At 40.2% G+C, this 27,220-nt stretch overlaps 1 protein-coding gene across 4 annotated transcripts in view; it reads left to right on the top strand.

Annotated features, from left to right (window-relative positions):
* The window catches only part of LOC143024782 (condensin-2 complex subunit H2-like), a 38,377-nt gene extending 11,157 nt beyond the window's left edge, over positions 1-27,220 (top strand). For 3 of the 4 annotated variants that reach the window (XM_076183953.1, XM_076183955.1, XM_076183954.1), the window contains exons 6-14: positions 328-418; positions 701-857; positions 1,772-1,934; positions 5,068-5,410; positions 7,199-7,368; positions 10,095-10,214; positions 11,145-11,258; positions 14,118-14,260; positions 16,330-27,220. In XM_076183953.1, the coding sequence (XP_076040068.1) occupies positions 328-418; positions 701-857; positions 1,772-1,934; positions 5,068-5,410; positions 7,199-7,368; positions 10,095-10,214; positions 11,145-11,258; positions 14,118-14,260; positions 16,330-16,513 (1,485 nt within the window). In that variant the 3' untranslated portion in view covers positions 16,514-27,220. The remainder of the gene's footprint in view (positions 1-327; positions 419-700; positions 858-1,771; positions 1,935-5,067; positions 5,411-7,198; positions 7,369-10,094; positions 10,215-11,144; positions 11,259-14,117; positions 14,261-16,329) is intronic. The other variant, XM_076183956.1, reaches the window with a different exon arrangement.

Raw genomic sequence — 27,220 nt, 5'->3', positions numbered from 1 at the left:
GAGGGATGGAGAGAGTGGTTCCCAGTTAAATGAATCTGCTTTGCTGTGGATGATCTGTATTGCTTCTGACCCAGGGCAGTGGGCAAGATGCAGGGATGACCCATCATCCATGAGGAGCCAAGAGAAGAGGGAGGGAGGGGTGATTTGAGTGGATATATACCTTTTGACTTTGGCTACCTCCCTGGTTAGGTGAAGAAAGCAATTATTGGTACATGTATGTACTTATAAGGGGAAAAGAGGCCCTTGATATGTAGATAGATGGACTAGAACTCCGCCAAGCAGCCTCAAACAGCTTCTTTTCATAACTCTTTTCTTCCTTTGCTAAAGCAGAGCACAGGAACCCCTGAACCTTTGCCTGATATCCCTGAAGAACCTGTGGTTGAAAATGAAGACATTGGAGATGACTTGCCCCCTCCAGGTAAATCAATAAGCTGAATGTATTGTTGCTATTATCATGTCATACCCCAAAATAATTATATGAGACAATGATCATCTTTGATTTTCTTGTATTAGTCTACTCTTCAAGTAAGAAAATGTTCACTTTTGACCAATTTCTTTTTTATATTAATTTTCTTCTAAGATGAATATAGTGCATCGTAATGCAAATGCAGTATTGATTTAGATGGCTAAAGATATGGATGTGATTTATTTATTTTATTTATTTATTTATTTATTTATTTATTTTTTTTTTTTCTTCCAGACCTTTTTGAACCAGAGGATGTTCCTCCCATTGAAGAGCCAATGGAGCAGGACAAAGAGAAGAATAAACAAGAGGAAAACGAGGAATTGAATAAAAACAATAATAATATTGCAGAACTAAGAAAAGATCAGACAGTTATTGAGCTGTCAAATGGAAAGTAAGTATTGGTCATGATGTTTGATATAAACCAGAACAAAGTTTGTGAATTATATTCTCATGATAAGACAGTTTCTTAAATAGAATTGTTCATGAAATTAAGCAGCACCTAAACACCTCATTCTACACAACCCACTTCTCACTTTGCCCTGACAAAATCTCTTCCTTGAATTATCCACCCCATCCATCCACCTAGGATGAGGTGGATGGATAGGGTGAAGAGGGCTTTGGGGAAGAGGGGAATGTCTGTTGAGGAAGGATGGGAGAGGACAGAAGACAAGGGTGAACGGAGAATGGTTGTATATGGATGATGTTGTGATGCATGAGGTGGAATGGGGGGGTGAGGTAGTATGTGTGAGCAAAACTTGATGCAGCCCGAAGGGATTTCTCCCCGTCTTCTCCTTTTATGCATGGGGGGACAGAGAGGGGGGGTCGCCGATTTAATGAAGCGGCCTTGCTGTGGATGTGCCGTGTCTTGCGATACTGCTTCTGACCCAGGGCAGTGGACAAGGTGCAGGGATGACCCGTCATCCAGGAGGTGCTAAGACGAGAGGGAGGGTGGAGGGGTGTGGAGTGTATTCAGGGATGGAATGGGTGGGAATGATTTTATGCCTTTTCCTTTTTGGCTACCTCCCTTGTAAGGGGGAAAAAGCCTTGGTATATGTATGTATGAATTATGTATGGGCTAGACCAGTGACTGGCTGGTAACCTGGGAGCCACTGGTTTCCTGCAAGAGAGACCTTGGGGCACTTGATTGATTAATATTATAACTGGAAAGAAAGTGGTATATGTATGGAAAGTAAAGACTTATTTTAAATAAGACCATGCATTCCAAAATATGATGTTGTCTTACTTCACTGTACTTGGAAAAAATTACAAAGATACTTATGGATATAACATTTTATTCCCACAAAGGTATGGCTTAAGGAAGAGAAATGAAGAGAAACAGGCTATTGTAACCCTCAAGTTGACTGATCCGTGGGTGCCATTGGATCCCCATTCTCTGACACCGTCAAGAAGACCAGTGAGGGCAGGCCGCTTGAGAAAACCTCTTCCTTGCTCATGCCACAAAGCCTTGGTGAGTTTTTGATCAGTAGCCTTAGGTGTGCAGTTAACAGTGTTTCTATTTTATTAGAAGAGTTAAGATGAGAGGGAAACAGGTGGTGGTTGAGATTTAGCTATCTCCCATATAAAGGGGAAGAAGGTCTTTGGTATATAGATAGATTTGTTAAAAGTATTTAGTAAAAGGCAGAGGTGGATGGAGTGAACTTAACTGAAAAACCAAAAGGGAAACAAATGAACGTGAGATGAGTAGAGGATGGGTGCATGCTTGCTGGCTACCTCCCATATAAGGGGGAAGAGTCCTTTTTGTAATAGGGTTGACTAGAGAATCATTATGAAGAGTTACACATATATGGAATAGGCTGAAATCTGTTCAGTCACAAAAGATTTTCAGGAGCAATAAGACAGGAAAGAGAGTGGAAACCATAGGAATGAATGGAGGGAGATTGTAAATTGGTATTACTCTATGAATCTGTCTATATGTATGGATATACCCATCAGGGGTATTGGCTACATGTTATTGTGGGATTAAAAACTCAGTAGCATGCATCTGATACTTTAGGGACTATATGGGGCACCCCTATGGACCAGAGCCACACACCATTTTGTCTGTGATAGAGGAAATGTCTATTCATAGAGAAGTTATAATTTATTAAACTGCAACTGTCCCTCCGTTATGTTGTGTTGTCCCCCCACTTATATAACCCATTGTCAGAGAAACAAAGCAAAGGAAACAGATGATCTGTATATTTCAACCACAACTGTGGTCCTCTTCACCAGAAGTTGTAGTCAAAATATATAGATTGTCTGTTTCTTTTGCTTTTTTCTTTGACAATGGGTTATATTTAAAACATTTTACAAATGTGCAACGACACTTTGGTTTTGTGAATATATATATATATATGTGTGTGTGTATATAAATCCCCTTATAAGAGAGGTAGCCACTTATGAATCTAGGGAGGGCTTTCTTTTCTGGGCTGATGCTTGGCCATATTTGATGTAGTATTGAGTTTGTTGATCTTAAGAGAAGGAATTTCTCCCCATGTTCTATTTTTCTGCATTAGTGGACAGAGGTGGGGGAGGGCATCTGTAGATGTACTGTGTCTTGCTATGTTGCTTCTGACCTAAGGCCAAGTTAGTGAGCGAATGGCTGAATGATTGTGCAATTGAGCATCTCAGAGACTGGCCTGGTAATAGCCCAGACATAAATCCAATTGAAAACTTGTGAGAGGTAGTGAAATGTGGTTTACAGGGGAAAGACGGAGGTTATCAAGAGGAAAGGGTGACCCACAAAATATTAATGATGAGTGAAATAACTATAGTAATTATATTTTCTCATTTTTTCTTTAATATTTATTTGACAATGTTGGTGCATTTCTATGTTTTTCAACTGGGCAGACCAATCCTATGTCAGGCACTGTATATTTATTAATTTTTACTTATCATATATTTATCTAAAACTATAGACTTCCTCCAGTCGCTCTCCCTTAATGCTCATTTCCAGTCTACTGCCACTTTCACCCCTTGTACATCTCATCACCTTACTTTTACCCACATTTATCTTTAGCTTTCTTCTATCACATACTCTCCCAAACTCTGTCACCAACTTCCTCAATCCCTCCTCCGATCCTGCCACAAGCGCAGTGTCGTCCGCAAACAACAGCTGGCTCACCTTCCACTTTTCTCCATTTTCTTTAACCATTTCCAATCCCTGATCCACTACCCTTGCATTTACCTCTCGCACTACCCCATCCATGTATAAGTTGAACAGCCAGGGCGACATAATGCATCCTTGACGAAGTCCCACCTTTACCTCGAACCACTCACTCTCTCCATTTCTAATCCTGACACAAGCTCTACTACTCTCATAAAAACTCTTGACAGCTCCTAGAAGCTTTCCTCCTATCCCATATATCTGCATAACCTCCCACAGTGCCTTTCTGTCTACCCTATCGTAAGCCTTTTCCAGATCCATAAAAGCCCAAAAAACATCCTTCCCCTTTCCTATAGCTTTCTCACATACTTGGGTGCAAATGTGGCAGGAAAAGGTGGAGTGAAGGTGGAGGTAGAATGTAGATTGAGAGAAGCGAGTAAATGCCTTGGTAGATTGAAGAGTGTAATGAGGAATAGACATTTGGGAATGGATGCTAAGAGGAGACTGTATGAAGGAGTGATTGTGCCAACAGCACTGTATGGGGCAGAAACATGGAACATATGAGAGGAAGAGAGGAGTTTGAATGTGTTTGAGATGAGGTGTCTGAGAAGTATGATGGGGGTTACTAGGCTAGATAGAGTGAGAAATGAGGAGGTGAGGAGGAGAACAGGGGTGGAAAGGGAGCTGGGAGATAGGGTTGATGAAAGAGTATTAGGATGGTTTGGACACATGGAAAGAATGAGTGAAGAAAGACTAGTAAAAGAGGTATGGAAGGCAGATGTGGAGGGAGTGAACATGAGGGGACGTCCTAGGATGAGGTGGATGGATGGGGTGAAGGGGGCTTTGGGGAAGAGGGGAATGTCTGTTGAGGAAGGACGGGAGAGGGCAGAAGACAGGGGTGAATGGAGAATGGTTGTATATGGATGAGTTTGTGATGCATGAGGTGGAATGGGCAGGGGGATGGGGGCTGAGGTAGTATGTGTGAGCAAAATTTGACACAGCCCGAAGGGATTTCTCCCCGTCTTCTCCTTTTATGCATGGGGGGACGGAGAGGGGGGTCGCCGATTTAATGAAGCGGCCTTGCTGTGGATGTGCTGTGCCTTGCGACCCAGGGCAGTGGACAAGGTGCAGGGATGACCAGTCATCCAGGAGGTGCTAAGATAAGAGGGAGTGTGGAGGGGTGTGGAGTGTATTCAGGGATGGAATGGGTGGGAATGATTTTATGCCTTTTCCTTTTTGGCTACCTCCCTTGTAAGGTGGAAAAAGCCTTGGTATATGTATGTATATATATTTAAATCTAAGTTTCTGGTGTGGTTGGTTATAATGATCTTTATATTTTTATTACATATTTTACTCATTGAGTAAGGTGCTGAGGTTGAATGTTTTTTCTTTGTTCATTATATGGGTATGTGGTTGCACTTAGCTATCCCCTTGTAAGGGGGAAAAGGCCTTGCTATATATGTGTATGTAATGTATGATATATATCTTCATATAGGAAAAGAAGACTCGGAAAGGCAAAAAAGAGGAAGAAGAAACCAAAGATGAGAAAGCCACCAAGGGAGAATTGTCTCTTGTGGGAAATTTCATAACCAGAGGTATCACTTCATCCGTCATAGAGACCTCAGTTAAAAAAGACAAAGCTTTAACAGATCTTCAGGTCGATTCAAACAAAGAAGCTGTGAAGAGACTGGAGATGACTAGGCGAAGTATGACACGGCAAATGATGAAGGAAAAAGAAACTTTAGAGTCAGCACAAGAAAGGGTGGAGGAAGAAATGCAGCTGGAGCAAGAAAATGGGGAAGACTTTGGCTGTGATGGAGATGCAGCTGTAGATATGGGTAAGTTATGTAGATGATTGTTTGTTGTGTTTGCATATGTACACAGATTGGTCAAAAAGGATGGTTGAAACCCCCCCACCCCCATCTTACTAACTGACAACTAATGGTTACAATTTTATTATATCTTATTTTATGTACATGTACAAAAACAAAAATAGGATATTTCAAAGATTCTGTAGTTGTGGGTCATTATTGTTCATTTAGAGGCAAGATCCACCCTACTACAATGTGTTCGGGTCACCATCCAGCACTAAAATGTTACCAACACAGAGTAGGTCTGATCAAAGAAACAAAAACTGCCCCAGATGCAGTCGTCACACAGAGAGCATTGAACACCTCATCCTACATTGCCCCATCCTACCCTTACCCAGGCATCAACACAAGACAACAGTTATTATTACCTTGATACAGGATTTTTGCAAACAGGTATTTTAAGGTTGTAGCTCAGGGAGTATTATTTTTGTGATTTATCTTCTGTGAGGTGAGGTGAGGAGGAGAACAGGGGTGGAAAGGGAGTTGGGAGATAGGGTTGATGAAAGAGTATTAGGATGGTCTGGACACATGGAAAGAATGAGTGAAGAAAGACTAGTAAAAGAGGTATGGAAGGCAGATGTGGAGGGAGTGAACATGAGGGGACGTCCTAGGATGAGGTGGATGGATGGGGTGAAGGGGGCTTTGGGGAAGAGGGGAATGTCTGTTGAGGAAGGACGGGAGAGGACAGAAGACAGGGGTGAATGGAGAATGGTTGTATATGGATGATGATGTGATGCATGAGGTGGAATGGGTGGGGGGATGGGGGGTGAGGTAGTATGTGTGAGCAAAATTTGACGCAGCCCAAGGGGATTTCTCCCCGTCTTCTCCTTTTATGCATGGGGGGTCACCGATTGAATGAAGTGGCCTTGCTGTGGATGTGCTGTGTCTTGCGATACTGCTTCTGACCCAGGGTAGTGGACAGGGTGCAGGGATGACCTGTCATCCAGGAGGTGCTAAGATGAGAGGGAGGGTGGAAGGTTGTGGAGTGTATTCAGGGATGGAATGGGTGGGAGTGATTTTATGCCTTTTCCTTTTTGGCTACCTCCCTTGTAAGGGGGAAAAAGCCTTGGTATATGTATCTTCTGTAAAAGAGGTGTGGAGAATGAATTTGAAGGGACAACTAAGGATGAGATAGATGGATGGGGTGAAGGGAGCATTGAAAAAGAAGGGATATCTTTTGAGCAATGAAGGGAGAAGGCAGGAAATAGAGATGAGAAGGGAGTGACTGTGTATAAATGATTGTTATGCAAGGAATGAAGGGGGGGGTAGGGGATACTCATGTGTGAATGATATTTAGATAAAGCTTGAAGGGATTTCTCCCTGTCTTCTCATGTCCTGCATGAGGGGACTTACAGGGGGCTCACTGATTAAATGAAGTGGCTTTGCTATGGATGTACTGTGTCTTGCTACATTGCTTCTGACCCAAGGCAGTGGGTGGGATGCAGGGTTGACCCATCATCCATGAGGAGCTAAGATGAGAGGGAGGAAGGGGTGGTGGAAAGGAGTAGAATGGATAGGAGTAGGTACATACCCTTGACTTGGCTACCTCCCATATAAGGGGGAAAAACCTCTTGGTATATAGATTTATCTTCTGTTCTTGGAAGGTTTAACATTTAGATATGATGTTCAGTTCAGTAATGAAGTAGCATATAAAACTTTACATAATATCTTTGAGACCAGTGAAAGGTACTTGCTTGTGTCCTGCATCATAGACAGCAGAGCTGCCCATTGTCAAAAACCTCATCTCTGTTACAGGTGATGATATACCTGCGGTTCCTATGTTCCTACCTGATCCTCACTCAGACGAAATGGTGGTTGAAGGTGGGAGAGTGGAACGGATAAATGCTACCCAGGGCGATGAGATGGATAGTGAATATGAAAAACTGGTACAGAAGCTGGTTACAGACTATATATCAAGTGCTCACGTAAGTAGTGTTGGTTGTTTTAGCCCTTCATTATGGTGATTGAAGATAGTGTTTGGACCTGTGATGGGTACATGCAAGATGGACAACAAACCTGCCCAATTTAAAGATATGTCAACCCCCTTGCCTCCATTAGGAGGTGCAGCCCTGAGGGGCTGACACTTGGTCCCTGGACTGGGCCTAAGATCTTGTTCTCTGTCAACTCCAACTGTTATTTCTTTCACCTTTTCACATATGGAGAATGTGGTGGGGTAGGGTGTCAGGAGTGCTGAGGGAAGTCAAGAGAGGGAAGGAGTTGGTAAGTAATGAGATAGGTGTGTAGCTGAATAGAGAAAAACATCTTTGGTAATATGGGTGAAGGTGAAAATGAGATGGGAGATATTGAGAAAAGTAAAAAGGATAGGGAAACTTTAAGGATTTGTTTGAAATATTTATAGAGGCTTTGAGAAGGAACATAAATATACTTGTTTAGGGGATTTTATTGCTTGAGTAGGAGATGAGTCAGTAGATGGAGTAGTAGGGAGGTGTGGGGTGACAGAAAGGAACCGTAGTAGGGAGATGTTAGAAATGTGTATTGATAGGGGATTCATGATAGCCACCACAATGTTTCAGAAGAGAGGTAAGCATAAGTATATGTGGACTAGGGTGGTGGGTGAGAGAGTAGTTAGAGGGTGTCAACCTCCTCAATACAAGTAAAATACTTGTGTGCACATTAGGCTGCCTGATGTATGATGATGCATCACAATACGCACATTATGAAATATATTATAAAGTTACAGCTGTTATACTAGTTCTCTTTCACCCAGAATGCATATAATTAAAGAAAATATGATCAAGCCTGTTCACAGAATACTTGGGTCACTCAGCTACAACTACAAAATAAATATATTCAGGATGCCAATGTCAGCATCCTCATATATTCACACGCTTTGTGGTGCCTACCCAGGTGTCATTGTATTCTAGAGGTTAATGGACTATGTAATGGCACCCAAAGGTTTTGAAAGAGTCCTAGATGTAAATGTATCTAGGGGGAGAGAGCAGGGGATTGTCAGAACATTATTTGGTACAAAGAATATTGAAAGTGAAAGTGAAGTTAATGGGGAGATCAAAGGAGGGAGGCAGAGAAATGCTGAAGATGAACAAATGGAATTAGAAATAAAAAATTTCATCCCCTGTAGAGAGTTTTTTTTTTTTTTTTCTTCTTTCTTTCTTTCTTTCTTTCTTTCTTTCTTTCCTTCATGTTTCATACATTTATACATTTATCTCTCTTCTCCGCCTGTTCTCTCCTCTCCACTTCTTTATACTATCTTCCCATCACCTGAAACTCTTTGCAAGTACTATCCTGATCAGGTCTTCCAAACTAGCATTCTTTATTGTATTTTTCTTTATCTCTGGCAATCAGAGCCCCTGATGGCTTGGTGGTAATGCATTCACTCCATACGCAAGAGACCCAAGCAGATGCGAAAATGAGCACTGATGGCTTCATATGTACGTATGTTTGCATCCTGTCAGACTTGCCTGATGCCATATACAGGCAACACAATCACAAAAACAATGCTTTCCTAAGAACTTTCTATTACATGCCTCTACCTTTACTCTAAAGCCAGTATCTGCCCGTAATGTGGGTCGTGCCTTTTGGCAAAAGAGAACACATCAGTGGTCTCAGGATCTCCCTATAAGTTCTCCTATTTCTCCCACCAAGTTGTTCATATCAGTGTGACTGGCTGCAACAAACCAACTGGCAATCAATCCATGTTGTATACCATATGCACCCATCAGGCAAAATGAGTCCATTGCTTTTATCTTAATTGAGTGGCATATCCCTGGTTTCCAAAGTTTGTTTTCGTAATGTTGTTATTTCCTTTATGCTCAGCACCTGTTCCACTTTTCCCCCAATTGAAGAGCTTACTGCTTTTCATGCAGCCATCAGTGTTGTCCTCCCTTTATGCTGTAACACATTCACTGTCACATCTAAAAATTATTACCTTATAAAGAGTAATTATTAACCTATTGCTACTGAAAAGGTTATATGCAGCCCATAGAATAGTCTGGCATTGGCATGAATGACAAATTCCTTTTATTACAGAAAGGATTAATTGAGATTATGTAACTTCTTCACATCTGAGAAACATGTAGCCAAATAAGGTAGCATGTCAGCAGCCAGATTAAAAGTGATAAATATCACTTGAGATGGAATTGGTGTAGTTTAAATGTTCCACTATTAACCAAAATAAAAATTTAAACTTATTCCTGACAATATTTCATATTTTTTGTATATATGAATCATAGGTTTGCTGTCATTTGGTTATTTCCATACATAAGAATGATGGATACCTAGTAATGGTGTTCCGTTAAGATGGAGAGCAGAGAGAATCATTTTGCTCCCCATGTTCAAACTCTGTCAATCTTCATCTAGAGGTGCAACCTTAAGAGGCTGGAACTTGGTTTCAGGAACCAAGATTTCTCCATATTAATTCAACTGAATTTCCTCCACCCTTCCACATAAGGACAGCCAGTGACTGCTCTCTTCCATATAAAAAACAATCGAAAGGTTCTTTCAAGAGAGATATGTTAGAGGGCCAAAGGACTTTAGCCAGCCACTGAGGTTGCAGGTTTCCAGTTGGTGAAACTTGAGACAACAAATATAATAAAGATGAATTTGGTTAGCTGTAGATGCAGTGAATATTATTGGTCATTATATGTTTTCACTTTGATGTTTTCCCATACAGGAATATATTGCATCATCTGAGTTGACATCAAGAGTAAATAGATGGAAAGAAAATGTTCTTCCTGTACTAGATGAGGAGGAGAGGCGAAAAGAATTCGATATTCACAGATATGGCACACAGGTTAGCATATTTATTGATTTATTTTTAATCTTTCTTTTTCCAGTACTTTCCTGCATTGCCTTTGACCCAAGCAGTGTGGCAGGGGACAGGGATGACCCTTCATCCATGAGAAACTAAGATAGGAGGGATATATATATATATATATATATATATATATATATATATATATATTTTTTTTAATTATACTATGAATTGGCCATCTCTCTTACAAGGGGAACTTGGGTCACACTTGTATTTCCTCATTTGTTCTTTTCACATATGCAAACCATCTCATCATCATCATCCTCATCTGCTTGGGATGGTATGGACACATGGAAAGAATGAGTAAAGAAAGATTAGTAAAAGAGGTGTGGAAGGCAGAGGTGGATGGAGTGAAAAGGGGGGTTGAGATGGATGGATGGGGTGAAAAAGAGGGTTGAGGAAGGAAGGGAAAAGGCAGAAGACAGTGGTGAGTGGAGAATGGCTGTGTATGGATGATACTGTGATGTAAGGAAGGGAGGGGTTAGGGGATGTGGGGGTAGGGAGTGGTTATGTGTGCAGGATATTTTGACGCTGCCCGAAGGGATTTCTCCTCGTCTTCTCTTTTTCTGCATGAGGGGATGGAAAGGGAGGATCACCGATTAAGTAAAGCAGGGATGACCTGTCATTCATTCATGAGGAGCTAAGATGAGAGGGAGGAGAGGGTGTTAGATAGGAGTGAAATGGGTGGGAGTGGGTATTTGCCTTTTGACTTTGGTACTTTCCTTGTAAGAGGGAAAAGGCCCTTGGTATATAGATAGATAAATAGTTTCACTTACACATTTCTTACTACCCATGCTTCTTAAACATTTCATCTAAAGTATGTTATATGTAGTATGTGACATGAAATGGGAATTTAAAAAGGAAGGAAATGTTATTTATCATTAAAAAGATTTAAATTTTTCTTGCCAGGTGTTAGCACACTTCCCTGACAATGGAAGGAAGCAAACAATTCCCTTTACTTCCATTGTACAAGGGCTGGGGGCCAAGGAAACCTCTCGCTTATTCTTGTCCTGTTTGATGCTGGTAAGTCAAGACTGTATCTTTTGTTGTTGTCTTTCCCTAGATTGTCTGGCCAAGCAGTCCCACCATGGCTGGAATGGAGTTTTCCCACAAATCCCTGATGGAGTGTATATTGTATTGTTGGCATGTGTGATTGTGTACACTGCAGTCTTCCATAATGTGTTGTATAGTATGGGATGAAGTGTTACATCCTGGACAGTTATCTGTGATGCAGTCATCCAGCCTCTTCTGGTAGCTTAGAAGGGCTGGATGGTGGCCACACCACAGTCTGGCCAGGTGGACTCTGTCCTTTCAGGGGAGAGAGGATTCAGAGGGATGGATATCAGGGGGTCTGGCATGCAGCAATGTATTGTCTTTCAATTTGTTAATGGAGCAGTGAGCAATATAATTACTGGTATGCTTCTGGAGGCTGGTGTCTGGTGGTTGTTGAGGAAGAGAAGAGAGTATTTGTGTGTGATATAGGTATTTGAGTGTTGTTTTGATATTTCTTGGGATGTATGGGTGTTCTGCTATGTAGTGTAGTGGATGTGCTGTTTTTATGCCTCTCATGTAGTTTTATATGGTATAAGAATGCTTGCTGGCCAAGTGGGTGAGAGGATTGCTACTTGCGATGGAGGTCAAGGTGATGGTGGTTCGAATCCTGCCACCAGTGAGTTGAACCAAGGGCATAATTAATTAAATTCCATGCTACAAAAGCCTATGTAAAGGGCACCGTCCTATCCTCCTGATAGGAGAAGTTTCACAGCGTTAAACTGTATCGATCGAAATTGTTTAGGAATTCTTGCTTCATTCTTACTGGAATAAAGAAGGTATCATTTTTTTCATGTAAGTGATTGTATGAAGTGGTGATTGTGCCAACAGCACTGTATGGGGTACAAACAGAACATAAGAGAGGAAGAGTTTAAATGTGTTTGAGATGAAATACCTGAGAAGTACGGTAAGGGTTACTAGGCTGGATAGAGTGAGAAAAGAGGAGGTGAGGAGGAGAGCAGGGGTGAAAAGGGAGTTAAGAGATAGGTTTGATGAAAGAGTATTGGGATGGTTTGAACACATGGAAAGAATGAGTGAAGAAAAATTAGTAAAAGAGGTACGGAAGGCAGAATTGTAAGGAGTGAACATGAGGGGGTGACCAAGGATGAGACAGATCTATAGGGTAAAATTGGGAAAGAGGGGAATGTCTGTTGAGGAAGGAAGGGAGAAGACAGAAGATGGGGTGAGTGGAGAATGGTTATGTATGGATGATGTTGTGATGCATGGAATGGAGTGGGTGGGGATGGGGAGTGAGGGAGTACGTGTGAATGATATTTTGATGTAGCTTGAAGGGATTTCTCCCCATCTCTTTTTCTGCCTGAGGGGACAGAGAGGGGTCACCAATTAAGTGAAGCTGCCTTGCTGTGGATGTGTTGTGTCTTGCTGTATTGCTTCTGACCCAGGGCAGTGGGCAAGGTGCAAGGGTGACCTGTCATCCATGAGGAACCAAGAAAAGAGGGAGGGAGGGGTGGTGAATGGGAGTGGATTATGAGGGGATAAAATGGGTGAGAGTGGCTTTAATGCCTTTGACTTTGGCAACCTCCCTTGTAAAGGGGAAAATGCCATTAGTATATGTGTGTATGATGTATGTAACTAGAATAAGGATCTAGAATGCATGTCAACATGGAGGGTTTTTTATCATGCATGTGGTTTAACCAATTGACTTTGATGAATGGGAAGGAGTGTTTGTGTTATTCATCTTTCTGTCAAGACAAAGGTATTATGGGATGCACTGCATATGTATGGGATAGAGCTGAGGGTAGGGTATGGAGAGAGTAAATGATTATAGGTGAAGGTGAAGCTGCATCAGGGTGGTGTAACATCACCTAGGCCGTTCAACATGTATGTGGATTGGGTGATGGAGGAAGTAAACACAAGGATGCTGGGGCAGGGGGTTGGAGCTGGGAAGTGGGAGTGGAAGGAAGTGGGAGGTGGACATACTAAATGACCTGATTACTTAGGTTCTGATTGGAGTCATCCTCTGAGACCCTCTCATACCACAACTTTCCGTAGGAGGAAAATAGAGTGGGGGGGGGGTTCCTTGTCCCTTCCTAATTAGTTGCCATCTGTGACATAAAAACACAGTGACAGTGTTCTTTTCCTCCTTCCCTGATCATTGCTACCACAGGGGAATCTGAGAAAGAAGAGATAGTCATAAAAGTGATAAGGAATAGGTTCAAGGGGATATCTTGTAGGAGGGCAGCAGTAGTACATCACCATCTCAGGAATAGGTTCAAGGGGACATCTTGTAGGAGGGCAGCAGTAATACATCAGTATCTCAGGAATAGGTTCAAGGGGATATCTTGAAGGAGGGGCAGCAGTAGTACATCAGCATCTCATCATTCCTTTATGAGTAGGGACTTCACTTGAACATAGACAAATGATGTGTGACTCCTGTATAACGGAACCCCAGAAAGTCCCTAAAGTACTGACTACATGTGACCATGAAGTTCCTACACTAGTGTAAGTATTTACTATTTAGAAGAAAAAAAAAATTTAGTCATTAATAGTGTTAGAAAGGACAGCAGTTATTCAGGAGCTGTGGAACTGCTGGGGTTTGCTATATAACCCTTGACTTTAGTAGTGTGGTGAGGAACAGGGATGACCCATCATAAGGCACTGAGATGGGCAGCTTTTTAAATGGGTATCAATGTGTATATAGTATGGTTTGAATTGATTGTCCTCCCTATAAGGGAGACTGGGCCTAAAAAATAGTATATTGATGGTATGACTCATATTTCTGTTTTTACTCTTATTTTTATGGCTTGTTGGATTTTTGTCCATTCAAAATACAATTTAAAATTCCTCAAGAATACCCATTTTTCTGTGCAGGCAAATACATACAATGTTGAGATCAGCCAATCAGAAGAAGGGGAGGATGTGATGGACTGCATGGAGCTGACGTTATTGTCTCGTGTCAGACATCACGAAGAGCTGCAAGAGTATGCTGCTCCATCTCAGGCATCACCATCAAAGTAGGTTCCTAGACAGAGAAACACATGTGTACACACAAACAGGAAGGGAGTATCATAGTTAATGTGACCGAAAATGTAGTCTTTGTATCTTTGTTCAATTATTCTTTTTGCACGATCAGTGCCAACAATGAATGAAATAAACGAAGGATTTAGAGAAAAGGAAACTGCAAAAAGATATCTTGACATAAGTACAATTGAGTCCCCACTTGGTCTAATAAAAAAAAAAAAACACGTGTCTGAACAAGACCCCAAAGACATACCAAAGGTTTGATAGAAATGTCCTCTTGGGGTTCAATAGAGACAATAGCAATATGTATAGAGGGCTAGACACGGATAGAGAACCCAGGTTTAAAAATATTGTAAGAAATAGAGAAATAAATTAATTGTTAGATGAATTGAACTGAAAAGTGAATGCAAAAGTATATATAAAGAAGTAGCCATATTAAGAAAAGCCAATGAAGAAAATAACAGGGAAATGATGAATTGAAAATGGAACTGATTAGGATAAAGGGAGAAAATATAAGATTGAAAAATGAAGATATGAATAGGAATGAGGCATTAACCCCTTCCATACGGTGCCGCACATGTAGGCGTCATGGACTTAGATCTCGGTGGCAGCAGCCAATGCCAGCCGTACGACGTGTCGTAATAATACTCGCATCATAAAATATAGTCACCGCTTATATCGATCATTCTCTCTTCACCCGTGAATTTTGATAACCATAGAAAATGCGATTACAAAAAAATTAGAAAGAATGTCATTATGGAGGGGCGACTACAATAAATATAATCAAGACGCCGATATGGCAGCCTCGCGAATACACTCGCTCCCCATGACGCCTACGTGTGCGGCACCGTATGGAAGGGGTTAAAGAAAGAGGTGAAGGATCAAATACAGGCAGCGACTGAGAAAATGGAAGAAAATATTAAAGAAAATTACTTCTGAGAAATAAAGAAACAATGGAAGGTGGAACAGGAAAGTAAAAAATTATCTTTCAAGGAAATAGTGGAACAACAAGTTAAGGAGAATGTGAAGGAAACTGTAATCCATGTGATTAAAGTGAAAGGAAATTTGGTTAGGGATACAGTGGACAAAAAAAGATGCATTGTGATCTATGGTATTAAAGAAAAGTATGATGTTCCCAGGTATCAAGAGAGAAAGATAAGAAAAAGAGATCGCTAAAGAGATTCTGAGGGAGATTCAAGAGGAGGATCAAACTTTGGATAAAGAAATTGAGGAAACATATAGAATAGGTAGATATTCAAAAGAAAAACAATATAGGCAACTAAAGATAAAACTTAGGTCACAAATGATAGCGGAGGAAGTACTATCCAGAACAGCAAAACTAGCAAACAGTGAAAATCACAACAATGTATGGATAAAGAAAGAAATGAGTGAGGAAGAAAAAGAAAAGGAGCCTAGAAATGAAGCGAATGAAAAAAATGAAAAAGAACAGACTGAAAAGCAGACAGAAAAAGACGAGAAAGAAAAAAAATTAAAATTAGCCTATACCAACATAGATGGAATGATCTCAGGACTTAATGAACTAAATGATTACCTGGTATCAGAAAAACTGGACATAATGGGAATAACTATAGAAGAGATTGGAAAAGGAATAGCTTCCCACACAGAGTGCTGGATATCTGGAATAACTTAGGTAAAGAAACAGTGCGTGCAAATACTATTCAAGATTTTAAGAAAAAACTTGATGCTCAAAGATACAATGACGGGTCACCATGAGCATAGCTCCCTTCCCGTGTAATACAACTAGGTAAGGTAAATACACACACACACAGTAGTAAGTTTGATATTGTGTTGTTGCTGCTGCTGTTTGCTTGCTTGCTTTTTTAGCAGCAGATAAAGGTAAATAGATTATTTTTTAGAACACATAATCACAATTCTCTCTCCTACCCCTCTTCATCTTATAATTTTCTCATCATCATCATCATCATCAATTGGGACTATACTCCAGGGGCCATTTGCTTTATTTGCTTGTCATTGCCAGTTCCCTATGGTATCACTTTTCTGTCTGATTAATTTATATCCTGTACTGTACTTTAATTCACAGACGAAAAGGTCGAGGAAAAGGATCCAGTAAACCCTTGAGTAATCCAGAAGATATTGGAATGTGTGTGGACCAGCCCCTTCCCATCTGTGCAGACATTACCCACTTAGCCAATGGGGATCTAAACGCCGAAAATATTCCTTCTAAAAAGCAGGCCAAAGTTAGCAAAATCAAAACAAAAAGATGATTTTATGCTTCTTTTTGCTTTTGTTTTAATTATGCCCAAACACAGGGTTTGTATATCCTGGGTTGGTTTTCCAGGTAACAAAATATGCAAAATTATGAATTTAGTTGCAGATGATTTATATATATGATTTTGTAATTCCGAGTAAGAAGTATAGTGAACTTTGAACTATGGTGAACATAATGATAAAAAGTAAAATGTGCATGCGAAAATAAGATGAAGGTACCATTATTATTATTACTTTTTTAATGGTGTAGATTTTACATATGTACATACATCTGCATATAGTGTGTGCATATATACATGTTTTAATTTGTTTTTCAGTGTGTGAATATATATAAACATTTGTATGATGTGTTGTGTATGTGTACATATTAAAATTAATGTGTAAATCAGGAAGCGTATGTTTGAATAGGGATATCTTTATATACATATGTATATAAATACTGAAATACATGTGTGTCTGTATATATGTATGTATGTATGATGAATATATTTTTTTAGTTGTAAGGGTATCCGGTGAAATGTATAAGAATCACACAGCCTTATTGTGATGCATTCAGTTCACTATTATCATGGATGGAATCCAAAGTGACACCTCGTCTACAATAATCAATTCCTCTTCATCAATATCACAAGCACTCCCATGTGCTTAGTCTCACAGTTTAGGTTGGTATTGCCTTTCACAGCAAGCATTCTTCCATACTCTCAGTTATTCTTGGCCCAGTCTTCCCTCATATTTGGCACACTCATCACTTAACTCCACTAGATGCTGGCATCCTACAAGCCAAATATGACTTTAACATGTCCTAAGTTATATATCAAATACATTGTTCTTGGTGTCTGCATATGAAAATATAAATGTTGATTAAGAGTAGCTTCAGACATTCCTCTCTGCACTTGTTTGTATATGTTGTCTTATCTCCTTTGGTCAGGGTACATACCGAAAGTTCTTTCTTCCCTTATAAGAGGATTGCCAGGTCAAAGCATACACCTACCCACCCATGCATGCACCCATCCTCCTGCACCTGTACCAACACCCATTTGGAACCCTGAGTCAGGGTACCCGTAAATATTGTTGCTCTGTGATTCAGTTTAATGTGCCCCCCCTTATCAGGAGGCTAGGGCAGAGCCCCTTACAGAAGACGTTGCAGCAACATATTTTATAAACCATGCCCTTGGTCCAACTTGGTGGCAAAACAAGAATGAAAATATTGTCTCTGTACTTGATAATATGAACCTATGTATCAATCATTTCATCCACACCAGGGTGTCTATAAAAACATTTTAAACCATTCATCTTTCATTGTAGTTGGGAGGGTGTCAGTAGTGAAGAGAGGATGAGGGAGAGAAGGGGTGGTTATACTAGTAAGTGAGGAAATGGGTAAGTGTGTGGCAGAGTGGAAGGTTTCTTGAAGGTTAATGTGGATAAAGGTGAAACTGGGAAGAGAGATGTATGTATCTTTCAACTCCCCTATTCTTGAATAAAGTATCATTTTTGTTGATTTTATATATGAGATTTAGTAGTAAAATAGATATAATGGTGGCGATTGAATTGGAGGTGGGTTAAAGGGGTTAGAGGCTGGAGGAAGTGGAGAGTTTTTGAGTATTTGTGGTTGCATGTTACAGGGAATGGATGAGTTGGGGTGGAGGTGAATTTAAGTAAGGGAAGCAAGTAAATGTTGGGAGTGATTGAAGAGTGTTCTGAGAAATAGGTATCTGGGGTTGATTACAAAGAGAGGACTATGAGGGAGTGATTGTACCCGTGGAGCTGGGACTTAGAATTTGAAGAAAGCTGAAAGGAAGAAGCTAAATGTATTTGAGATGAAGCATTTAAGGAATATAGTGAGGAGGAGGATGGATAGTGAGAAAAGTGTAGGAGAGGCAGAGTTATTATTATCATTAATTATTATTATTTAACTGCTAAACTGCCGCATAAAGGGATGGGGAGGCAGGAGGTCGCTGCATAAGTGAACGGCCCTGCTGTGGGTGTGCTGTGTCTTGCTGCATAGCTCTACTCAGGCAGTGGGCAGAAGACAGGGGTGGTAGATGGGAGTGGAATGAGTGAAAGAAGCCCTTGCTATATTGATAGCTGCCAAATCACCTGTACCCGTTAGGACCTGCTACAGAAGTGTTATGACATACTGCATTGCCAAAGGAAGAGGCACTAAATGAGCCTTAGGATGTGTGCTTTGACTTGGCCACCTCTGGGATATTTATATTAATCAACTGTATTCCTTCCACCTTGACAAACAAAAACAGCAGAAAGTGGTCACTTCTTTTTCTTGCTCTTGCTTTCTTCTTTCTCTTCTCTCTCCTGCTTTCTTCTTTCTCTTCTTCTCTCTCCTACTCCTACTCCTCTTCCAAAAACACTTTTTAATGTGACTATCCTTGTGGAACTGTGTTGTGAAAGGAGTTAGGATCTGTCTTACACAGACAGTTCATTGGCCCCCATTACCTCCAATGACTGTGGTTGACAACTCTTTTTATATATTTATTATCCTGTATTTTGTGCAATTTTTCATTCATCCAACTTTTTACTATTGTTCTCTCAAAATTGAAGTTTTGTAAGTGAGCTGGTATGGGGACCTAGTACCTCACAGACATAGGAGAGCTGACCTTGGTAGTGAGAATTTATCTACATTTCATCCATACCACTGTACTCCACCTTGGTTCCTGTTTCTTTTCTGACACCACCTCTGCCAGTCAAGCATAAAATGCCTTTGCCCTTGGACCCATCTTGTTTAATCAACTCTCTACCACAGTTTGCTCAAAATTAAGGTTATGTATGTGGGCTGGTTTAGGGGGTGGAGGCCTAGTACCTCTCAGACATGTGAGAGCTGACCCTAGGAGTGAGAATGGGAGTACATCTCAACCAGACCACAATACGTCCCTTTGGTTGTTGTTTCTTTTCCACCTTTACCACTCAGGCGTAGAATGCCTTTGCCCTTGGACCCATCCTACCCGAAATCATGAATGATACTGGAACGAATGACTCCTGATCCGCATTCTATACATGCTCCTCGTACTTCTTGATCTTGCTCTTGTTTCAGTAGTTAGGTCTGTGGTGGGGAGCTGCTGTTGCTACAAGGTCATGACAGAAATAGTCCCACAAATACAATACAGACAGAAGCCTTAAATTTCTCTCTCTCTCTCTCTCTCTCTCTCTCTCTCTGTCTCTCTCTCCAGAATTCTGTAAGTGTGCTTGGAGACCCGTATCAGTTGACGGTTTACAACTGAATGCAATTTATAACTAAGTTTCATAAGAATCAGATGTGCACATCTTCAGATCTCATCAATACCTTTGCCTCCACTGGATGTGCAGCATCAGGGGCTGACACTTGTCTCCAGACTGGGCTCAAGATCTCTCAATGTCAACTATATTTCCTCCACCTTTTGTCCTAGGAGAGCTGACAACCTGAAACTGGTCCCTTTTCCCCTCTGTTTTAAGCTGATGGCATAGAGACTCTTGCATTTATACAACACAGACCATAGTCCAAAATATCTTCTCATATAAATCTGTGGGAAGCCCTGAGGATCATTGCCTGCAATTGTGGGGCTGTCGGTTTTCAGTCTGAAAGTTAAGGTAGCAAATTAGGTTGAATGGAGAATGGTTGTGTATGGATGATGCTGTGATGGGGGGTGAGGAAGTATGTGTGAAAAATAAATTGATGCAGGCTGAAGGGATTTATCTCCATTTCTGCATGAGGGGACAGATGAGGGGGTTGCCGATTTGATGAAGCAGCCTTGCTATGTATGTGCTGTCTTGCAACACTGCTTCTGACCTAGGGCAGTGAGCAAGATGCAGGGATGACCTGTCATCCAGGAGGAGCCAAGATAAGATGGAGGGAGGGGGGTGGATGGGATTGAAGTATGTGGGGATGGAATGGGTGGGAGTGGATTTATGCCTTTGACTTAGGCTACTTCCCTTGTAAAGACCCTGTTATGTCTTGATTTCTTGTAGGATTTACATACAGAGATCAGGATAAACTTGCATAGAAATAAAGGTATCTGTACATATATACATGGATATAGGAAATATGAATTTGCTAAGGAATTTGTTTCTTTTTTACAATGAAAGTACAAATAGTCAGCCTCTCCCACTGTACAGAAACCCAATAATACTGGGTCACACATCTGATATGTATGACTTTCACCCCATACATTGAAGGACCTCAGATAAAGTATAAAAGAAACTGAATGTACAGTACTTAGAACAGTAATAGGCACAGGATTTTGACCAATTTTATATAGTATATATACATATGGCAACAGACTCCAATTGACCCAAATGTAACCATCACTTCGAAAACACAGAGTACTGTATATTACACTGTTAGACACTTGCACAACCCCAAATCTCTTCATTTTTGTAATTTGAGGGCTGAACCAGTGACAATAATCAGATTCCTGAGACCCACAGGTCTCCTGCAAAAGATAACTAGGGTAAGAAGTTGACTGAACTTTCCAAACATACTGTTGGAACTGAACAATAAAGAAGACAGGATGTTAAGAGTGACTCAGTTCTGTAAAATTTGTGTAAGTTAATACAATACCCAGTTTAAACAGCTATTGGTAACAACTTACACTTTTCATTGTATATCCATGAGCTACTGAAAAGGGAAGGCCATTAAACAAGTTTTAATGTGTATGAAGGGGGTGTCTCCTTGGACTTGGCAACACCCTCTCATTAGGAGGAAAGGGCCTGTGCTATATATAATTAAACTTGGAAACAAAATCATTAATATGTATGTATACAGGTATATTGATTATATGCTTCAGCAACAAAATACCACCAATTTAGCATCATTTTCTGAGGTTTCAAAATACTATGATTTTAATGGAACACCCACTTTATTATTTTTTTATTTATTTGAGTGTTTATGTATTTATTTTGTTTATTTATTCCTGCTGAGGAAGTAAGGGAGAAGGCAGAAGATAGGGGTGAGTGGAGAATGGTTGTGTATGGATGATGCTGTAATGCATGGGAGTGGGTGGGGGATGGGGGAGCATGTGTGAATGATATTTTGATGCAGCCCAGAGGGATTTCTCCCTATCCTCTTTTTCTGCTCGAGGGGATGGAGAGGGGGATTGCCGATTAAATGAAGCAGCCTTGTTGTGGATGTGCTGTGTCTTGCTGTATTGCTTCTGACCCCTGGCAATGGGTGAGATGCAGGCTTATCAAGGAGCCAAGAAAATAGGGAGGGAGGGAGGGGTGGTGATTGGGAGTGGAGCATGTGAGAATGAAATGGGTGTGAGTTGATTTATGCTTTTGACTTTAGCTACCTCCCTTGTAAGGGAGAAAAAGCCCTTGGTATATGTATGTATTTTTATTAATGGGTGTATTTACTTAGTTTTATTTTTAGGGAAAAGAAACTATGCTCATAGTGACCCACTATTGTATCTTTCCACATCCAGTTTTTTCTTAAGGTCATGTATAGTTTTAGCACTCACTGTATCCTCATTCAGTTTGTTCCAGATATCTATCACTCTGTGTGGAAAGCTATTCTTTTTCAGATCTCTTCTGTAACTGTCCTTCTTAAGTTTCTTTTCGTGTCCTCTTGCATTTCTTCTGTCTCATTTTAGTAGGTCATCCCTATCAAGAATTTCCATCTCATTCATAATTCTATAGATGGTTAGCAAATCCCATTTTTCTCTTCTTTGTTCCAGGGTTGATAGATTTAGTTTATCCAGTCTTTGTTTGTATGAATCTACATGATGTTCAAGATCCAATGGAGTAAGAGTGTGTTTGTATGTCAAATTGCAAAGTGTCGGTGCCATCTTTGTCATTGCCGTTTGATTTCTTTCTAGTTTCTTTTTTGGAATTAGGTGTCTATAGTGATGTTGCGTATTCCAATTTTGGTCTTACCAGTGTAACTAGTTTTTTTCTTTACCATTTCTTGATCCATGTAGTCAAAGGCTTCTTTCATTGTTCTTAATAAATTGAAAGTGTCTCCAACTAATTTGTTGACATGTTTGCTTTGTCATGTTATTTGAGATACTTACTCCTAGGTCCCTTTCCGAGTTTACTTTTTTACTTCCTTTGTACCAATTTTATATTGACACGATATTCTGTTTTTGCTTTTTCCAAGTTCATTATACTACATTTCTTAATGTTGAAGTTCACTTCACTCTTCTGACTCCATTTCCAGACTTTGTCCAGGTCTTCTTGAAAAGATTTGCTGTCTTCCTCTGTACTTACTCTCTTTAATAGTTTTGCATCATCTGCAAAGAAGTTCATATAACATTCCACGCCTTCATCCATATCATTTATATAAATAGCAAACATTATCGGAGCCAATACAGAGCCTTGAGAGACTCCTCTTATCATATCTTCCCAATCTGAGTTCTTGTCTCCAAGTACCACCCTCATTTTTCTTCCATTCAAGAAATCTTTCATCTATTCCAATAACTTTCCTTGTATTCCACCTATTATTTCAATTTTTCTTAGCTTTTTGTGTGGTGCTTTGTCAAACTTTTAGTAAGTCCAAGAAAGCACAATCTGCCCATCTGTCTCTCTCTTGTATTATTTCTATTAATCTTGAGTAAAAGCATATTAAGTTTGTAGTACATGATCTTCCACTTCTGAAACCAAATTGTTTAGGATTTAGAATTTTGTTCTCTTCCAAATGTTTAATCCATTTATTTTTAATAACTTTTTTGCTACTGTGCTTGTAAGGGATAACGGTCTATAGTTTGTTGGATTTTCTTTGTATCCATTGTATATTGGTACAATGTTTGCATTTTTCCAATCTTGTGGTACTTTTCCTTCTTTGAGTGAGAAGTCAATTATCTTATGTATTTTGTCTGTTTGCAATTCCATCGGGCCTGTATGACTTTCTGACGTCAAGGTTATTTTATTTAGTCCTTTATTTCTTTCATTGTTAGAGGAGAAATTTATGAGTGAGTATGGGCATCTGTAAAATGGTATGATGCACAAGGCAGGTTGAATGTGAATGTAGAGAGTGAAAGGCAAAGGGAAGTGGAGACTTAAGTACAGTACTATCTCTCATTAACGGATGTTAATTATCTGTGTTTTCGGTGCTGTTGTTTAGTGCTGTGCAATCACTATGCCACCCAAAAACCACTCCAAATCAACTGATTATTCATATCAACAGACACCGTTACCCCCCTTTTAGTCCGTTAATGAGAGGTAGTACTGTATTTAGGGTTGCCTGTGGCAGTGAATGGAGGAGCAGATGTGAAGGTCAGTTACAGAGTAAAGGAAACTAGGTAAATATCTGGTTGGATTGAAACATGTCCAGGAATTGAGTAGATGAAGAGGGTCACAATACAATGAAAGCATAAGAATAAACCAGCTTCAGTTGTTAGGGCATGCTGTGCTACACAACATTTCCTTTTGACCTGAGTGGTGTAGCAGGGGGCAGATGACCTTGTATCCATGAAATGCTCAGATGGGGGGGGGGGTAAATTAATTTTAATTGTGTATGAAGTGTATTTCAAGTGATACCACATGGTTCTCAGAAGGCACATAGTACCAAAGACATCAAGATGCCTCTTCAAGTTAGCATTCACTGTCCATGCCTCATAGCCGTACAGCAAGATAGTAGCACAAGTGAATTGAAGATTTGAATCTTAGTCCTCCAGCATAAATAATGACAATGTCATACACTGGTTGAATGAGTCCATAAAACCAAGGACAATGCCAATCCAAATGACTTCAATCAAGGCCAATCACCAGCTTAATTTGTTTACATCAACTCTGGCTGCATGAGCATGTGGCACATTACCCCGATGTTAATCCTGTTCACGGTTTTCTGCACAAGAGATAATCCTTGATGGAGGAGACGAAGGTGATGACGCCCACAGAATTCATGGTAGGGACAAGCTGATTGAATGTGTCGAGTGTTGTTTGGAGTGGGAAGGAAGGGAAGGTGTCTGCATGGAAGCTTGCTTGGAGAGATCGTGAGGACAGGTGCTGGTGTGTAAGCGAAGCAACACACTCCCTGGCGTATTCCCCCAAATGAATTGATGAAGTTTATTTGTGTATACTTCTCAACAACCTCATGGTAATGGGGAGAGAACCATGGTTCGGGGTGTGGTGGGGGTTATTTAACTAAATGTAGAATACAGGAAGGGAGCAATGCTGTTTGTGCACACACATAAATACATGTGTTTGTGCATATTGTGTGTATTTACTTAATTATAGTATACAGAAAAGGAGCAATGCTGTTTGTGCACACACATAAATATTTGTGTTTGTGCATGTTGTGTGTATTTAACTGTAGTATACAGGAAAGGTGCAATGCTCATGGAGTCCTGTCTCTTACTTTCTAATTATCATACCTTTGTGTGTTTGTGTGTGATACTGGAGTAGGCTGCATATTGATATATAGTCACTGCTTAGGGACATCAGGGGTATCCTGGTAGACCAGAGTCAAGCAACGTTCTTTTACATTCGGAGATAAATTTCCACTCATAGAGGAATGCTAAGCCACTTTTTAACCTTTACTATTAAGCTTCTAGAATAAGACATGGAGAGAGCGAGTGGTTTGAGGTAAAGGTGGGACTTTGCCAGGGATGTGTCATGTCACCTTGTCTGTTCAATTTATACATGGATGGGGTGGTGCAAGGGTAATGGGCCGGGGACTGGAAATGGTTAAAGAAAATGGAAAAAAATGGGAGGTAAGCCAGTTGTTGTTTGCTGATGACTATACACTTGTAGCAGGATCAGAGAAGGGATTATGGAAGTTAGTGATGGATTTTGGGAAAGTGTGCAAAAGAAGGAAGTTGAAGATAAATGTGGGTAAGTAAGGTGATGAGGTGTACAAGGGCAGAGGATGGCAGCAAATTGGAGGAGAGTGAGAGACTGGAGGAAGTGGATGGCTTTAGACACTTGGGTGCGAATGTGGCGGGAAAGGGAGGAGTGGAGGTGGAGGTAGAATGGTTGCCTGAACATTTATACTAATGCAATAACTGTTTATCAAGGGAGTGATTTCTTGGTCAGGGGTAAGGGTCACTTGTTTATGTACATAAACTTTTTCACTCTTTTAAACTGGTCAGGCTTTCCATTTTATTGGACATGGAAACCAAAATCCTTCCAGCAAAGCACTGTGTGAAAAGGTAAAGCATGTCAATTTCTGTGCAAGAGTTGGAGAATCTACACACTTCACATCACATCATGTATACACAACTTACCATATGCAATACAAAAACAACCCCAGCAGTATTCTAGCCAAACATCTACAGTTATATACCCCAGCATCTCACAGTATGCCCAAACAAAAGCACATGCACACAGATCACAAAACAAGCACTCCTTATAGAATGCCAAATTTTGTACTCCTACAGAAAGTAACCAATACAGAGAAGAGTTGCACTGGACCATTTGCATATAGGTTACCAACCAGCACTAAAACTGTATCAGCGTAGACATCAATTGCCCAAGGTATAACCACCATGCAAAAGAGACAGAGCATTTAATACTATACTATCCTCACTCACCCCAGACAGCAACACAAGATGTCTTCACTGAGTGACTTAGACTGAACTAGTGGCTGTAGCTGGTTTCCGGAGGGTTGTAGGTCTCGTGTAAAAGGAAACCAGCCAACAGTTTGATTGATCCATTATATTGCATATCACTTATAAAAACCTATATGTAATAGTGCTTTTCTTGTTAACCATGTAGATATGGCTTATATTTCAGTAAGGAAATATAATATTCTATTTGCTGATTGCAACAAGCTACAGATCTTATATATGCTGCTACAAGAAAATAAATGCATGGGTTGGTATGAGAAGCACTAGTTCTGATATGAGTGCATTTTTTGTGTAACTAATGTAGAGCACAACTGAAAAGTTCTGTATACCAAAACGTGTTACCAGAAAACACCTCTTGCATGGCTGTGGCATAGGTCATGGAACACTGCCATTTATCTCACTATACATGTTGCAGAAGTACATATGTAGGACTTAGGTCATCTTCCTTATTATTTACAAATGTTCCTGGTTGTTCATCATATTGAAAGTTCACTATACACTTACGTAAATTGTGTGGACAGAACTGGTGCGAGACACTACTATGTACAGACAGACGCAGTACAAATGTTTCACTGTTTCAAAGTTCCATTCCACAAGTTGCGGTAAACTTAATTTAAAACTATTGCTTAAGGTTGTAGTGCCCTTTGTATTGTTTGTGTTATAGATTTACCGTGGACTCTGTGGTGTCTTGAATGTGCTAATAAAGGTGTTGGATGCAGGTAAACAGATAACAATTGAAGCCCACTAAATTCTATTTTTAATACATTTTTTATTGTTGATGGCAAAGTTTGGGTCTTGTATACACTTTCCTAGACTGGCTTTGTACTCATTGTTCTATGTATTGACCAATACATGAAGTTTGAAGTGGAAGCCAAAAACCCATTTGACTACATAATTCTGGTGCTTGCACTGTTCAGATCATTAGCTTACTTTCTTAATTTGATTTCTGCATCAGAATGAGAGTTGCGGTGACCAGATCATTTGGAAAACATTGCATGCCTCTGTTTTATCACCTTATATTGTGAAATATATACTATGTTTTGTGTTGTAATGCAGAACTACCCTATTAGTTACTGATTCTGCTCAGAGAAATTTTTATGCTTGGCTCTCATTCATTTAGAATATTTCAAGACCATCCCATGAAAGTACCTGAAACTGTATATAAAAAATAGAGCTTTGCAGTTTAATACAGAGTTTCTTAATGCATAA

The sequence above is a fragment of the Oratosquilla oratoria genome, chromosome 4 (assembly GCF_046742065.1).
Source record: "Oratosquilla oratoria isolate Oo_2021 chromosome 4, ASM4674206v1, whole genome shotgun sequence".
Taxonomy (NCBI): Eukaryota; Metazoa; Arthropoda; class Malacostraca; order Stomatopoda; family Squillidae; genus Oratosquilla; species Oratosquilla oratoria.
The sequence above is the reverse complement of the archived record's forward strand: the minus strand, read 5'-3'. Positions and strand labels throughout refer to the sequence as shown.